Genomic DNA, 17,560 nt, shown 5'->3' on the forward strand with positions numbered 1-17,560 from the left:
TTTTTTTTTTTTTAATATTTTACTTATTTGGGGCGCCTAAGTGGCTCAGTTGGTTAAGGCAGATGCCTTTGGCTTGGGTCATGATCTCGGGGTCCTGGGATCGAGTCCCACGTTGGGCTCCCTGCTCCACTGGGAGTCTGCTTCTCCCTCTGCCTCTCCCCCAACTTGTTCTCTCAGTCTCTCTTGCTCTTGTGCTGTCTCTCAAATGAATAAAATCTTTTAAAAAATATTTATCAGAGAGAGAGGGTGCACACAGCAGGGAGGGCAGCAGGCAGAGGGAGAAGGAGGCTTCCTGCTGATCAGGGAGCCCCATGTGGGGCATGGTCCCAGGACCCTGGGATCGTGACCTGAGCCAAGAGCAGACACCCAAATGGACTGAGCCACCCAGATGTCCCGTAGACACAGTTTTTAACTGAAAGTCTATTTTGTTTGATGTAAGTTTAGCCACCCCTGCTTTCTTTTCGTTACCACTTATGTGGAATTTCTTTTTCTATCCCTTCATCTTCAGCCCATGTGTGTCTTTAGATCTAAAGTGAGTTTCTTGTAGACAGTGTATTGCTGGATCTTATTTTTGTATCCGTTCAGCCACTCTATGCATTTGGATTGGGAATTTAATCTACTTACTCTCCAGGTTATTGTAATATGCGTCGGCGTTGAGAACCACTATCTAGATGTACAGATCTGGTATAGGGGTAATAGATGTTCTCAGGGAGTCTCAAACTAGATCCTTGGAGGTGGAAAGGTGGGAGGTATCAAGAACTCCTTGAATTTGAGAAGCAAAAAAAGTCATTCTCAAGAGGATACAGCGAAGATGAAGAACCAAAGTATTCAGGGGCGCCCGGCTGGCTTAGTCTGTGTAACGTGTGACTCTTGATCGTAGGGTCATGAATTCCAGCCCCACATTAGGTGTAGTGCTTACTAAACAAACAGACAAACCATAGCACTCAGTCCTATGTGAGTGGATGGTTTTATATTTTTATAGATCGGGGGTTGTTTGTTGCTTATTAATTTGTTTGAGTACTCCCATAACAAAGCTAGAGAAGCAATTAATGCAGGTGGAGAGATGGCAGAAACTTAGATGACCATCATTCAACACAAAATGTACTATAGCTGGGGCGCCTGGGTGGCGCAGTCGTTAAGCGTCTGCCTTCGGCTCAGGGTGTGATCCCGGCTTTCTGGGATCGAGCCCCACATCAGGCTTCTCTGCTAGGAGCCTGCTTCTTCCTCTCCCACTCCCCCTGCTTGTGTTCCCTCTCTCGCTGGCTGTCTCTGTCAAATAAATAAAATCTTAAAAAAAAAAAAAAGTACTATAGCAGTGCCTTAGACAAGTGCATATTTAAATATGTGTCAACTAACTTAAGCACTAATCCTTGAACATATATAGCTGTGAAAACTCAGTTGGGTATTGGGTAGTTTCCATTCTCTTCCTCTAGTGACATCATCAAGATATTTACAAGGTGTCTTGGAAAGAAAGGAGAAAAATAATTCCCCTTGTGGAGATCTGAGGGGTTTCTTGAAGGAAGAAACATTTCCACTGGACCTTCAAGGCTAGGTAGAACTTGAATAAGGTGAGGGCAGGTTTCAAAACCAGCTTGAACAGAAGCTTGAAGGCAGCCTCACCTGACCAAGTGTGCTCACCAAAGGCCAAGACAGTCTTGGGATCTTCCTGAAGGCTTAGAAGGAAAATGTGGAAGGTGCTGATGGAAAGGTATCTTGGGGCCGGCAGGTGGAGGGCCTTCCCCACTGAGCTAGAATTCCTGTAACCTAGGTGTTTAGAGTGGTGATTTTTTTTTTTGCCTGATTTATTCTATTGTTTTTCTTAAGTAATATAAATGTTTTATAATCCCCTAAGAAAAATTAGAAAATAGAGATATACAGAAAGAAAGAAAGTCTGTCACTTAGATAACCCATTTAGCCTGCTAAACATTTTCTCAAAGATAACTTTTTTTCAAAAGGGGGGGATCCTGCTATGCAATGTTCTATCCCCCGCTTTTTCTACTTAAATCTAAAGCTTAAATATTCCTATTCTAGAAATATTTCCTTTTTAATTAGTACATAAATGGGTAATTTAACCCATTCCACTAATATTGGATATTTTACTATTAAAAGTAGTGAATGATTCCACTATTTTGTTTATTTATTAATTTTTATTTTACTGTTATTATTTTTAGAGGTCAAGAAAGCGGGCACACGCATGTGTGAAGGGGGAGGAGGGACAGAGGGAGAGGGAGGGAGAGAGAGAATCGCAAGCAGAGTGCACCGATAGCGGAGCTGGACGTGGGGCCTGATCTCACGACCCTGAGATCGTGACCTGAGCCAAAACCAAGAGTCTGACGCTTAACCCGCTGAGCCATGCAGGTGCCCTGATTTCACTATTTTAAATAATGCTGTAGTGAACACCCTTTTATGTACATTTTGGGATATTTGCCATATTTTTCTTAACATGTCTCAAAGTAGAATTGCGGGGTCAGAGTATACACTTTGGGGGGGGTTGATAGAATGCCAAATTGCCCCCCCCAGAAGTGTTGTAATTATCCCTCTAGCGATATGAGAATATCAAAACAGTGACATTTTAATATCTAAAATTGACAGTGTCATTGTGATGCAGTCATGAATTCTAAACTGAACTTCTGAATTGCTTTTGGTTGCCAATTATATTATTCAAAGAATGTAGCACATTAATGAAATATCCTTTGCCATTTTTCATCTGTTGATCCTTCCTCTAAAATCAATTGATTTGTGGTTTGTTGATAGTATCTTTGTGAGAGGATTATCTGTTTCCTGCATCATTTTTCAAAAATTCGGAGTTGCGTTATTGTTGTGGTGGTTATTTAAACAAACTTTGTGTAGCAGTTTATGCCAGTACTGCCGGATTGGTTTTCCTTGCACTTCAGTTAACTGGAATTTATGTATGAAGAGGACAGGGCTTATTTCTGTCACTCGAAGCGCTCATATTTCTAAAGACTGACCAGTGAGGCCTAGCACAGGGTTCCAAGGAGGGAGGGCCAGAATCTTCTGACAGCAGGTCAATTGGAGGAAATTATCGGATCGAGAGGAAATTAGATGCAGATGCTGTAGCCAGCCCGCAGTCAGTAGGCTTTCCGTCACAGAAAGAAAGAATAAATGCTGTTCGTTGTTGTATTCAAGGCAAACCCATACTACAACTAAGCCCTTCCCTTTGTGAATGTGTAAGATGTCTCTAGAGGGATTTTCAAGGAACTGGTGAGAGCAGGTGTCTGTGGGGAGCCCAAGTGGGAGGAGGAGTTCTTTTTCATGGTATACCCGTTTGTACTGTGTTTGAATTATTTACCGTGTATGTGCTACTTTTTCAAAACATTTTAAGCTATTTTTTAAAAGCCTTGCCCGCTCGTAGTTATGTAAGATGTTAACATTAGACGAAGCTGAGTGAAGGGTATATGGGAAATCTCACAGTATCTTTGCATCTCTTCTGTAAATCTAAATTTATTTTAAACTTAAAAGTTTTTTTGGGGGGGGGCGCCTGGGTGGCTCAGTCGGTTAAGCGTCTGCCTTAGGCTCAGGTCATGATCTCAGGGTCCTGGCATCAAGCCTCACATGGGGCTCCCTGCTGAGCAGGGAACCCCCTTCTCCCCTTACCTCTGCTGCTCCCCCTGCTTGTGCTCTCTCTCAAATAAGTAAAATCTTAAAAAAAATGAAAGACTCTGACCGAGCTATGTATCTACAAAAAGTGCACCAAGCTTAGAAGCTTAGACTACTGGGGCGCCTGGGTAGTGCAGTCGTTAAGCGTCTGCCTTCGGCTCAGGACGTGATCCCGGTGTTCCCGGATCGAGCCCCACGTCGGGCTCCTCCGCTGGGAGCCTGCTTCTTCCTCTCCCACTCCCCCTGCTTGTGTTCCCTCTCTCGCTGCCTGTCTCTCTGTCACATAAATAAATAAAATCTTTAAAAAAAAAAAAAAAGAAGCTTAGACTATTAAAGCCAGCTTGTGCTTCTGGTAAAAATGCAGATGAGTCTACATTTTTGGCAAGCCCCTTGAGTAATTCTGATTCCGTATAAAACTGAGTTCCAGAAAGAATCAGCTGAGTGAGACAGAGAGAGAGTGAGTGTGTGGGGGGGGTGCAGTAACTTGAAGGATGGAGGGGCTGTGAAGGCAAGGTGGTCAGAAGCTGTGGCCAGTGACGGGTGGGTGAAACGAGGGTCTGCAGGGCTGCAGGGGGTGGAGAGAGGGCAGGTGCAGGAGCGCTAGTGAGTCGGGGATCCAGGTGTCTGGATATGAGTTCCTTGTTCACACAGATGGGGAGAGAGAATCAGGAAGCTCTTCTAGTTCCTTGAGGGGGTGAAGCATGTTGCTAACTAAGGGAAAGAGATGTTTTGATGGAGTGCATTTCTTGAGGCCAGTAATTGGTCTTTCTTGCCTTAATTCCCAGGTGACTATCCTGCACGTAGGTCATTTACTGAGTGCCCGCTGGGGGCCAGGCCCTGGGGACACACAGTCCCTGCTCCCACAGAGATCACATTCGAGTGGAGGGTGACAGACTGCACAAATAAGCAAATGCATATTGTACATGATACGAGCGTGTGCATGCATACTGTGCGTGTCCGTCGATAAGCCCATGAAGAGAAATGGAGTACAGGGGTGGGGGATGGGGAGCGGGAGCCCTGAGGGTGCTATATTAGGATCGGCACTGAAGGCTTCTCTGAGGACCTGACATTTGAGAGAGACCTGAATGAAATAAGGAATGAGATTAGCCACGGAGATATCTGTGGGAAGGGCATTCTGGCGGAGGGAACAGTAAAGGTGATGGCCCTGAGGGGTAGAGAAGGGCTTGCTGACAAGAGACAACAAGAAGGCCAGTGTAGCTGGGGCTGAGTGAGGAGGAGAGTGGCCGATGATGAGGTCAGTACAATCTGGAGAGGGCTTGTAGGAAAATATACTGGTCACATAGGGGCTTCCTGACCAAGTGAGCTTCTTGCTATATAGAGAAGAGGGAATTGGTGGGACCATCATGGAGCTTTGTTTCCTGCTAGCTATACTGGAGAGTGACACAGTGTGAAATGGTGAAAAGAACATCTATCTGGAAGTGGGGAGCTGTGGCTACTGTATTACAGTCTTCCCTTTTGCCCCCACATTAATTACTTCACTCATTTTGTGACTTGTTTCTGGAAGTGCAGAATCAGTGCCTTGCGGGACTCTTGGGGGCATTTGGAAGACAGCACTTACAGAGTGGGGATAGACCGGGTCAGTTAAAGCACATGTGAGGGTGCGATGACTTGATCTGCCCTAGAGAGACATTTACTTCTTTACCCCATTCCAACTACGACCTCTCTTCTTCCAAGCAGGATTGGTTGCCGTGGTCCCTGCTGCTTCTCTCTCTCACATATGATACACGCGCCTTCTACGTCCCTGGGGTTGCACCAATCAACTTCCACCAGAACGACCCTGTAGAAATCAAGGTAGGTGCATTGCTGGACTGTTGGAGCCTCTGTGCTGGGCAGCCTGGCTGGAGGACCCTGGCGAGATGGTCCTGTCCGTCCCGTGCTTACAGAGAACAAAAGCCAGTGCCAGTCACCGTGGCAAAAAGTGGGTTTGCAGCCTGCTGGGTGGCTGGAAGGGGAGTGCTCTAGGGAGCCCACAGTTCCAGGAGCTCTGCCTCCTCAGCTGTCTCTCCCACTCCGCAGCTTTGCCTGTGTGCGTGTGTTCTCGCTCTGTGTCCCTCTCTTTCTCTTCAGCTCTGGCTCTGGCTCTGGTTCTGGTTCTTTCCACATCTGTGTTTCTCACTCTCACCCTCACATGTGTCTCTGTTTCTAAGTGTGTATGTCTGTGTGTCTGTCTGTCTCTCTCAGCCTGCCTCCCTGTTTCATTGGCTCCATCCTCCTCTCTATTCCCAGCTTCTGTCCACATGACTCAGATTGTCTGTGCGTACACAGTCTATTACGGCCTCTGTGTTTTCACTCGCAGCTTCTGCCACCAGCTGGATTCTCTAGTTCGGGTTTTCCAGACTGCGTCCTGCCTGTCTGATGGTGGTATAGGAGATGATTTTAAGTAGTTGACAAATTTATTTTATTTTAATACCTGTTTTCTTTTAATGTGTATTAAGAAATATAGCTGCTACTTCAACTCATGATTTTATGGCTGCTGTTGGTTTTCAGTTTTTAATAGTGATAGAGTATTAGCTCCTTAAATAAATGTATTTCCCTAAAAATGAATCAGATCCAGATAAAGAGTAGATCAGTGGTAGGTAGATGAGGCAATTTGGTGCACGAATGATTCAAGTCTAGAGAGAAGCCATCTAACCAGGCACCTTTTCAAGCTAGATGCCCACTGTGGGTCAATCAGTTGGCAAAGGTGGGGAAGGAGTCACTTAAACTATGGTTGATCGGGGACAATAGGCAGGCTGGCATGTTGATTAATGGCTCTTTAACAGTGCACTGTGTTGGTGGCCTTCTCAGAGCCCCAAGCAGGGATAGGGGTTGGTGGTGGATTTCTCGGACCTGGTTTCCCAGGGCACAAACTCCAGAGGGGAGGTACGGTGCAGGCTGGCTGGGTAGGCCCTCAGGGTCAGCACTCGGGAGGGAGTGAGGGAAGCAGGACTGGGCAGAGGGTGACACTGAGCTGTGGTATAGCATAGGCCTGTGGGAAGCTCTGGAACGGGAATGGCTGGCCCTTTGGAGTTGTTCCGGATTGAAGCCAGAGGACTGGTTCTCTGTATCCCTCCGTGAACCAGTCATTGGATATAGACTACCACCAGGGCAGGGGCGTAACCTTGTACAAGGGCTCCCAGCCAAAGGGACTCTCCTCTGTCATCACCCAAATATAACCACTTTTAATACTTTGGTGTTTTTCTGGGGTTTTTTTCCTGTGCAGTGTTTACAGTGTAGGACACTTGGCATTCTCTCACCTCCGTAAATCCCCCGCTACTTGACTACCACACTGTTCCTCCCTTGGCAAAGTAATGTGTAGTTGAAATTTCTAAGTAGTCCTTCAGTCCCTAGTGAGTGTGTAAAAAGGGCTAACAAAACTTATAAGGTTATGGAAATAAATTCTCCTAAAATAAAGATACGTTTCTTGCCTCATTATTGTGTTGAACCACGTGTTTACTGGTCTGTGCAAAAGCAAAGCAGGAAGATTGCGTGAAAATCACGTGTTTGTCTTTTCCTGAGCATCACAGTGTTCAAAAGGAGAAGCAGAAGACAGGGTCACAGAGGACCAGCCTCAGGGTGTGCCATCATGCTCACGCCCCTTCGTTTGCCGTCACATGTTAGGTATTAGTGAAATTACAGATGGCTACATGTCATGCTTATTTGGGGCATCACATACAAGCAACTTGTGATTATCCAGGGGGAATTAACCAGTTAAGAGGATAAATATGTAAATAATACATTTGTTTAAAAAAAGGGGGGGGGCGCCTGGGTGGCACAGCAGTTAAGCGTCTGCCTTCGGCTCAGGGCATGATCCCGGTGTTCTGGGATCGAGCCCCACATCAGGCTCCTCCCCTGGGAGCCTGCTTCTTCCTCTCCCACTCCCCTGCTTGTGTTCCCTTGCTCGTTGGCTGTCTATATCTCTGTTAAATAAATAAATAAAATCTTTAAAAAAAAACAAAAATAAAAATAAAATAAAATAAAAAGGAAAGAAAGAAAAAGAAAACTGTTAGGAATCAAGTTCTAAAAGAGCTAGGATCTTTTCTGTCCCAATTATTGCTGTGTTACGAACTCCTAATACATAGCAGGGTGGATAAATATGTGTGATGAATGGCTGTTAAAAAGCATCTGCATTTAGGGGTGCCTGGGTGGCTCTGTTGGTTGAGTATCCAACTCTTGATTTCGGCTGAGTTCATGATCTTGGGGTCGTGCAATCGAGCCCTGTGTCGTGCTCTGTGCTCAGCATGGAGTCTGCTTCAGATTCTCTCTCCCTCTCCCCTTCCCCCTGTTCATTCTGAATGAATGAATGAATGAATGAATGAATGAATGAATGAAATCTTTTGTAAAAGTTCATTTAGAACTAAGCAATGATTAATGAGTAAATGCAACATTACATGTGTTGCATTGTTGTGAGCATATCTCTTCCTCCCAAGTCAGACTTGTAACTTTCAGGAAGAGTATTGAAGGTAACATTTATTGAGGGTTATTTACATACCAGGCATTATGGGTGACTTAACTCAGATGCCCCCCAAGAACCCTCTGAAGCAGATACTGTGTATTTGTCACAGAGTTACTGTATATTTTGCAGATAAGGAAACCACTGCCCAGGGTCCTGTGGTGAGGAAGGCATAGGGTAGTCCTTAACTACTCCATCTCTTACCTACTGCAGTACCCTTCCTCCCAGTGCTTCTGCTGAAAGCCCCCTCCAGAGCAAAGCTTGTGGCACAAGGAGGAGAGGGTGGCTCTGGCTTCCAGGCCTGCCAGGCTGGGGGTGTGAGAGGGTACACTTTGGGTGGGGGAGGTGCGGGAGGGGAGGAGGGAACATAAAGGTGGGACCTCAGTCTCTTTGTAACGTGGATTCTTTTTTGATGATCCAGAAAGAGAGAATGTAAGAAACACAAAATAACAGGCTGCTATAATAGGCAGTAACTTTTTGGCCATTTTGGCTCAAGCGGTTTATGAAATTCTTAATAGTAGTCCTCAGTCCCTTAGTCCAACATCTAAAAACCTCTGAAACCCAGTTTTCTAAGCTTTCATAGACAAGACTTGGCCTGAAATGTTTGATTTTATTTGTCCCACTTAGAATGAATATTTTTGCATTTCTTTGCACAAATAGTCATTAAATATGGGGTACTGCCCCAGACCCAGCTAGGGAGTGTTGTCCATACTCCCCTTTTAAAACCAAAAAAATTCCAAAGTATGAGTTTTAAATAAGGATTGTGGACCTGCATTCTAAAAATTATTGACAGTTTTTTAGATGGTGCATGGGAACGGTTGGTAGTTTCTAAATAGCAAAGATAATTGTATTTGCATGTGGACCAGAATTTATTTTTTGTAACATTTTGATTAGTTCTGTTTATCTGTGGTTTGGCATTGCTTATGACTGTCACCGTTTCCAGAGCTGTATTCTGTATGCATGTATCACTTCCTGAACATTCTCCTTCATGGTCTTCTTAAACCTTGTTTTTAATGGTTGCGTAATATTTCACTGAATGAGTATATTATGGTTTGTTGACCAGTTTCCCATTGTGGGGGCGTTTTTCCTCTCTTCCGTCACTCAGCAAACATTTAATGAGCACTACTGTGTGCCTGGCTCTGTAAGAGGTCCTTGTCCTCATGGAGCCTAAATCTTAAATTCTAGGAGGAGACTGTTTTTTTAAAGCAACAGGTAAACAAAATAATTATGTTTTATCAGACATGTTACCTAGGAAACTGCGCGTGTTGGAATAGAGCAAATGGGGCATTCCCTTAGATGAGCTAGTTAGGGAGGACTTCCAGGCGAGGGGGCGTAAGCTGGGACCTGGATGTGCAAAGGCGCCAGACAGGCGTGGAGCGAGGCGGAAGACAGCGGGACGGCCTTGAGGAACTGCAGGCGGGAGAGCACTGTGGTTATGAGGAAGGAGTGAACCTCTTTGTTCCTAAAGTTTACCCTCGTTTGGAGTTATTTCCTTGGGAAAGAAGCCCAGAAATGAAATTATAGGGTCAAGGGATATCAGACTCTCAGTCTATATTGAATTTGGTTATGATTTTAAACAAAATCTATAACGTAGTCTGAAACAGAATGAAACATGAAATAATGCAGAATTGTAGACTGGGTAGTATCTCGTATCCTGCAGCTGTGGTCTGCTGAGTTAGTTTGATAGCATTACCAAGTGTACCAACAATGTGTGGGTACCGGGGAGGATTATGCAAACAGCCGTCGGGCTTTCCGGATTGACGAACAACAGCCTCTCTTCTCCCACCAGGCTGTGAAGCTCACCAGCTCTCGAACCCAGCTACCTTATGAATACTACTCGCTGCCCTTCTGCCAGCCCAGTAAAATAACCTACAAGGCAGAGAACCTGGGTAAGTTCTCCTCTCTCGCTGTCAGCCTGTCCCCGAGGGGAAGCCGCATCTTTACATGGCGATGGCAGCAGTTAACCCTGACGTCACTGTGTGCTGCACACATAGCAGCTTATTCAAGCCTCATAACAGCCCTGGGAGGCAGTTGCTGTTTTTATACCCATTTTACAGGTTCAGTGACTTGCCTCTGGTTATATTTTTAATTGACGGCTAACTTGGGCGTGGAGTCCACGTAGTCGAACTTCAGCGTTGCAGCCTTTGGCTACTGCTCAGACCAGCTCTCCCTTGATTTCTCTTTCATGGCTTCTGCAACCTACTCTGCTTTTAATTAGGAGAGCGAGTAGTTACCTCTGGCCCTAAAGGAAGCAGAGACATCACCATGGTTCTTGCTAAGTGACTGTGCAAGACTTGCCTCAAATAATGTGTGAAGCACCCAGCGCGGTGTCTGGCATATGTGTTCCATAAATAGTAGCCATTTTATTCTAATTCAGATAATTCTCCGTTTGGTAGAATTTCGGGCTTAAAGCAAAAGACATTCGGAAGCCTCTATTCCCTACACGATTGTTACTACTTACCCTGTGCCCATCTTGGTGTTGAGTCCTGGAGATAAAAATGTGGGTAGATGCTGTCCCTGACCTCAAGGAACTTAGGAGACTTTCCTCTTAGAGCTTAGAAAGGAGGAAGGAGAGAACTGGTTCTTGAGCAGGCCTCCAAAAGGTCTGCCTTCTCTGACAGAGCTACCCCTGGCTCAGATGTTTCCAGAACCCCTAAGCTGACAAGTGTGTCTATGACCAGGTATTGGGTGTCCCAGACCAGCTGGAGGCAGGCTTGCAGTCAGCTTAACCGAAAGCAGGCAGCACCTCCCGTCTCTTCATCTTGCCCCGTAATGTTGTCTCGGGGCCGGGGCTGACTTCCCCTGACTGACTGGGCTGTTCCTCCTGCCAGTCACTTACCCTTCTTTTCCCTTTCCATACCACACCGTGTTCTGACCACCTTGTCTCTGCCTGAGAAACTGGACTTGCTTTGTCCTCTTGGTCAAAGGACCCTCAGAACATCTCCTCCCTTGCCCAGGAGCTGGTGTGGACTCGTTGGCAGCCCATGGCTCAACAGTTGGGCACACCTCGGCGTGACCCTGGGTGACCTTAACCTCTCTGAGTCTCTGCTGCATCCTCCGTGAAGCTGGGGAATGTTCTGCCTCACAGAAGTGGAAACTTTTATGTACAGAAGTTACCTTGCTGTATTGTATCTCATTCTGTCTTTGTGGAGTGCCTCCCTTCATGGCCTGCAGGTTCTTAGAGTGGAGGGATCATGCTTTATATTCCTCTCTCTCTCCCACTTCTGACCCAGTGTCTGACACGGTAGGATTCAGTCAATGTTAGTGTCCTACTTAAATGGAAGAGAAAATTCCTTGGTTAAATACCTGATGGATGGCAAGCCTTGTACTCTGTTCTCATCATCACCACCATTAATACTTACGGGGCTCTCGTTGTGAGCCAGGTGCTGTTCTAGGCACTTCTGTGCTTTAACTTCGTTAATTCTCACAACAGCTCTACAAAGTAGGTCTTTTTACCATCCCCTCAACGTCGGGAAGGGAAGTGAGGCGAAGGAGGTATAAGGTCTAATTCCTTGTCCCAGTCACTCACCAATATGATTGCTCCCATTTCGTAGTAGCGGGAACGGCAGCATCAGGGGTTTAAGACTTGCTCCACAGGTCACATGGCTAGTAGGTAGAGAAAGTGACATATTACCCAGGGTTTTTCTTAACTCTAAAGACAGAATTCTTTCTGTTGTCCAGACCGCCTTCTCCAGAGGTTGATTTGGGCTGAGGGCAGAGCTCGTGGAGCTCTGTACCATGGCGTGTGTGGGAGTGTCTGAGGCAGACATACTGGGCCACAGCCTCAGACTCTCTTACAGGGTCCACATTCCTAGCTTGTTGCTCATTTAGTCTGGCCGGCGATCTGTTCCAGCTATAAAAAGTTAAAAGGAACGTTTGCGTATTAGAGATGAGCCGTTCCAGACCAGCATGCCTTGTTTCTTGGTGTAAATTTAATTTCTAAATATCAAGGAGAGATACCTGCTTACTTGGTCTACAGCCTTGTTCCTCTCTGTGTGTGTTCTTCCTTTCCTCAAGTAAGCTCCTTGTAGACTAAGAAGTGGGCATTAGGGCTTGGTGTGGAGGAAGGAGCCCAAGAGCTTAGCACTACGACAGTCCCCTCGTGTGGTCATGGGCAAGTCACCATCCCTCTCTGCTTCTAGTGTCGTCTTCCGTGAAATGAAGAAGGGGACCCGAATCGTTTCCACAGCAGACCGTGCAGATGTCCTACTGGCATCCTTGCTTTCCACTGGCCAGTCCGCCCCTGGGTTTTGTAGACTCGGCTGCGTTACTCAGCTTCTAAAATGGGGGGAAGGGGAGCCCCTCGTCTCCCTCTCCCTCTCCCCTGAGTGCCTCGTCCACACCTTCCAAGGCTGCTGCTTTGCCCAAGGGTGCAGTTAGCACCCTGCCACGTAACTGCTCGTACGCCAGCAGCTCACAACTTCTGTCCGCAGCCCTGACCTGTCCTTGGAGCCTGGAATTTGGGTGTCTAATTGCCTGCTTGACGTATCCAAACTGAAAAAATGCCTTCCTCTAAATTTGCTCCTCTTTCTGTTTTCCCACCTAGCACCCTATTGTAGAAACCTCAGTCTCCCACCACTGCTCACTCGTCCTGCCCCCGCTCAGTGGCTCCTGAATCCACGTGCTGGCTTCACCCTCAGCACCGCCCAGTCCGGCCACCGTCCTCACTCACTTGCATGACTGAGTGGCATCGCCCCAGCCAGTCCCTTGCATCTTCTGTGTTTTCTTCACGAAACAGCCAGAGTGATCTTTCTGTCATCAGAATCAGATCATGTCTTCCTCCATCCCTGTTAGAAACCCTTCACGGGGGGCGCTGGGTGGCACAGCGGTTGGGCGTCTGCCTTCGGCTCAGGGCCTGATCCCGGCGTTGTGGGATCGAGCCCCATGTCAGGCTCGTCCACTGGGAGCCTGCTTCTTCCTCTCCCACTCCCCCTGCTTGTGTTCCCTCTCTCACTGGCTGTCTCTATCTCTGTCAAATAAATAAATAAAATCTTTAAAAAAAAAAAAAAAAAAAGAAACCCTTCACGGGCTTTTCTTGCTCTCTGGATAAAGATCAGACTTCCAACACGGCCCACAGGCCCCGAGGTCCGGCTCCAGCCCATTTCTTGGGCTCAACTTAAGTCACTTTCCCCTTGCTCTCTGCGTCGCAACCACACAGGCCTCTCCAGCTCGGCACACATCTCCCACCCCCCAGGAGTTTTTGCACGTCCTGTTCCTTCTGTCTAGAATGTTCTTCCTCTGTGTCTTTACGTAGTCAATGCCCCTCTTCCTTTAGAGCTCACGTCAGACATCATTTCCTCAGAGAAACTTTCCTAGACCTGCTCCCCGGGTCTAGAGCAGGTTCCTCCTGTTACGTGATGATTCCACCAAGTCTGTCTTCCCTAGACCATAAGCTCCGTGAGTTTGTTCAGCATCGCATCCTCAGGGCCCAGCCCATAAGCAGTACCAGGTAGATGCTGGGAGTGAGTGAATAGATGAAGGGATGACTGACTAGGCAGAGAGCGCCGTGTCCAGGCAGGTCCCTGCTGGTAAGCCCGTGTGGGACCCCGTGTGTGTGCAGGTGCTAGTCCCGCCTGTTGGCTTTGGTCAGTCTTCAGCCTGCCCCGGCTTCCCCATCATCCCGGTAGAGTCGTTGGAAGAGCTCAGGATGACGGTGCCGTTGGCTGTCGTTGGCAGCCCTGAGCTCCGCGCCTACACGCCTGGCGCCCGGCCGCTCTGAGGCAGTAGGCTTGCAGCGACTGTGCCAGTTCATTAAGTAAGAACCTGTTTTGGCTAAAAATCTCAGGCGCTGGATTTTACCCCACCTCCCTCCCTGCCTGAAGTGGGATCTGAAAACACAGAAATCAATGGGAACCACTGTCTGTCCTTAAAGAGCTCATAGTCACGGGTGGCAAGCACTTAATACGGCAGCGCACGGTGCAAAGTCACATCGTCAGCATGTGAAAAGGTGCAGAGGCGATGCTGACAGTAAAGCTCGTATTTGTTGCCGGCATGCTCTGTGCCTCACGCTTGATTTACTGGGAGCCTGTGAGATGGCTACTGTCATTATCCCCATTTTACAGATACAGAAATTGAGGCTCACTGAGGTTACATAACTTACCAAGACTGCTAAGATAGTAAGCGGCAGAGCCAGGGCTCAGTAGCCGGTCCTGTCTTCACCGCTGTATGGCACTGCCTCTACACAGAGGGGAGCCAGTGGAGAGAGTGACAGGCTCGGCCAAAGAGGTCAGGAAGGGCTTCCCGGAGGGTGAAGCTGGGTTCGCAGGGTGAGGGGGAGCTTCCCAGGAACGTGGGCGAGAAGTGGCACATGAGGCGCAGAGGCATATTTGATGGGCCCTGTAGAGTCTGGTGGCGGTGTCACAGAGGGGGCGGAGAGGGTGACAGGTGGGAGTCGGAGGGGCCAGCTCTCTCCAGGTAGGGTAGAGCACTGAGTGCCAGGCTGCAGAACTGCCCTTCGAGTCAGCAATGTCTCCACGATTCTGCTGACCTCAGCAACCTCAGGGCTGAAGCTCTGAGATCCATGTGTCTCTCTTACGGCAGGAGAGGTGCTGAGAGGGGACCGGATTGTCAACACCCCTTTCCAGGTGCTAATGAACAGCGAAAAGAAGTGTGAGGTTCTGTGCAGTCAGTCCAGCAAGCCCGTGACCCTGACCGTGGAACAGAGCCGGCTTGTGGCCGAGCGGATCACGGAAGACTACTATGTCCACCTGTAAGTTGTCCTCGGCTCCCTGCCGGCCCCCGAGTTGGTGTGGGGTGGGACACAGGTGGGAGAGGCAGTCCAGGGGGACTGAGCGGGGCCTTGGGTTTCCAGCATTGCCGACAACCTGCCTGTGGCCACCCGGCTGGAGCTCTACTCCAACCGCGAAGGAGATGACAAGAAGAAGGAAAAAGATGTGCAGTTTGAACACGGCTACCGGCTCGGCTTCACGGATGTCAACAAGGTAGAGTGTCTCGGCGTGCTTGAAGGGCTGGGGGAGTTTCCCCTGGTAAGTCACCAGCCCTTGGGGCCACGGGGAAGGGGGGAATATTTAGCTCTAGGTTTATAACAAAAGGTGGGCTGGCCAAGGCAGGTTTCTCCTGGTGGCCCTGGGCGTGGTCTGTGGGAGTCTGTTCTTCGGGCAAGACTGGCAGATGCTACACAGGAAGTGGAAGGCACAGTCCCTGAAAAGTCAGATTCCATATTTATAAGATTAAAACAAAAAACAAAAAAAGACGGAATGTCAACAGTACGTAGGAGAGAGGGCTAGATAGGCTAGTGGTCAAGAGTATGCTGGCCCCCTGGGGGTTGGTTCCTGCCTCCACCACCCACTAGTTGTTGAGTGACCTTGAGCCTACCTGTTTCCTCTCCGAGGCTTTGATTCCTCATCTGTAACGTGTATGCAGTGTCCACAGCGGCCCTTAGGGCTTGTTACGCAGAGTAAAGGAGATGATTTGTGTGTCTACTATTTTATAGCCAGCCTCGGAGAGATATGCTAGTAATGGCACTGACAGTAACAGTGATTCTCCTGTCTTTCTGATTTTCTAAACTGAACACCTTCTACGTAGGAAATAAAGGACAAACCATTTCTTTTGAGGCATAGCCCCTGACCTCAAAGGGCTTCCAGTCCCAGCTGGGAAGAGAACTGACCATGTAGGACCCTGCATCCTAGGTCCCAGTTGCCATCACTGATGTGCTAGTGCCGTGACAGTCAATGCCAGCAGAGCTCAGAAGAGCTTGTTGTGCATTCGGGTTGTCATGGAGGAGGTGGGCCTTGAAAAATAGGGAGGCTTGAGTTGAGTGGAGTCAGGGGTGGCATTCTAGCCAGAGTGAATGCCAGGGACAGAGCTGCAGTATGGAAACTGTTCATGGGGCAAGGAAGGGCTGGGGGAGACCAGGTAAACTCGATGTCTGACAACATGCAAAAAGGCCGTGAATGCCAGGCCTAAGGGATCTGGGCTTTTATCTAGTAAGCTCCCGGGAGCCCTGGAGGGTTTCTGAGTGGGGAGTGCTGTGAGAGTGTTTTTGGCAGGTTGAAACAGCTGAGTCTGCTGGACGAGGGGAAGGACTGGGATGATTTTCTGGTTGTTTCTTGACTACTAGGTATTTTGTTCTCTCCATTGCTGTTTTAGATTTACCTGCACAATCACCTCTCGTTCATTCTTTACTACCACCGGGAAGACCTGGAAGAGGACCAGGAGCACACGTACCGCGTCGTCCGCTTCGAGGTGATTCCCCAGAGCATCAGGCTGGAGGGTGAGTGGGGAGGTATGACCAGAGGGGCAGGGCTGGATGGGCCTGGGCTTTCACACCCAGGGTCTTCTCACACTTGATTCTGGGATGGCTGATAGGCCACAGTGTGGCATAATGGCCCAACCAGGGTAGGATCACTGCATTCCCATGAGAGAAGGTGGGGAGCAAGGGGAGAGCTGACATCTGTTGTGTCCTGGCCTGGCACCTTCCCCGTTTACCACCCCCCGCAACCCCTGGAAGTGTGTGGTGATTATAGATGAGGAACTGGAGACTCAGAGAGGTTAGGGACTTGGCCAAGAACAAACAGCGACTAGGATTTGGCTGGGCCTCTCAGAAGAGCCAGCCAGCTTCCCCTGGGCTGAAGAACAAGGGGCAGGGATGCAGACAGAGTGGTCAGGCAGTGGGTTTCCGTGTTTGTCTTCCTCTGTGTAAGTGATTGGGAGAGACGAAAATTGGTCCAGGGTCAACAGTTGTGCGGGGATCTGAGAGCCCAGCCCGATAGCCCTGATAGGAGCTGGTCTGGCTTCTCACCTGTCCACCCTTGCTCACCCCTGGGCACACTTCAGTTTAGCAGTTTAGCTTGGCCTTTGTCCACAGCGTTGATGGGTTTCTGGCTTTTTTTTTTTCTTTTTAAAGCTGTGGAACCTAGTTTTCAAACAAAATCATAGCCAAAAATCTCACAGAAGACATAGATCCTGTGCTTTCAGAGCACTGTACTGCCTCTCCTCCTGGTGAGTGCTGTGAGCACAGCTTTACGTTTATTGTGTGATAATTTTGACATCATCTCTCCCCTCGACCATTTCCTCGAGTTTAGAGACTCTGTCTCCTTTCTCACCATTTTCTGTCCAGCAGAGTACTGGGCACAGAGTAGGTGCTTCTTATATGGTGGTTGGTTGAATGGATGGACAGATCACAAGATGAACGGAGGAGCAAATGAAGAAAGAAGCATCTGAGTGATTGAGTTAACTGATGTGCTGGGACTTTGGGGACCGGGTGAATGAGTAAACATGATAGCAGGACTCGGGGGTGTTCTTCCTGTTCAGCGGGGCTGATTGAGTAAATACATGAATGCTTGAATTGAGTGAAGAGAGATCACATGAGGGACTTGGACCCCCTCCTCTACACCCAGCAGCCCCAAAGGCTCTTAGGAAGGTCAGGGCTCTGGGGAGGAAGTTTTACAACTCTGTTGCCTGCACTCAGACCCTGGGTCCCAGCAGCAGGCAACCCCTGAGGGCAACCCCCCCCCCCCCCAACACCCC

At 48.3% G+C, this 17,560-nt stretch overlaps 1 protein-coding gene across 2 annotated transcripts in view; it reads left to right on the forward strand.

The window, feature by feature from the left end:
- Positions 1–17,560, forward strand: part of TM9SF4 (transmembrane 9 superfamily member 4) — a 52,393-nt gene that overhangs the window by 17,214 nt on the left and 17,619 nt on the right. Inside the window, exons 2-6 of one of the 2 annotated variants that reach the window (XM_008703226.2) lie at positions 5,317–5,430; positions 9,861–9,960; positions 14,612–14,780; positions 14,883–15,012; positions 16,181–16,304. In XM_008703226.2, coding sequence (XP_008701448.1) covers positions 5,317–5,430; positions 9,861–9,960; positions 14,612–14,780; positions 14,883–15,012; positions 16,181–16,304 — 637 coding nt within the window. Of the gene's footprint in view, positions 1–5,316; positions 5,431–9,860; positions 9,961–14,611; positions 14,781–14,882; positions 15,013–16,180; positions 16,305–17,560 lie in introns of those variants that run through there. The other variant, XM_008703227.2, reaches the window with a different exon arrangement.

This window comes from Ursus maritimus, unplaced genomic scaffold, assembly GCF_017311325.1.
Source record: "Ursus maritimus isolate PB19 unplaced genomic scaffold, ASM1731132v1 scaffold_22, whole genome shotgun sequence".
Taxonomy (NCBI): Eukaryota; Metazoa; Chordata; class Mammalia; order Carnivora; family Ursidae; genus Ursus; species Ursus maritimus.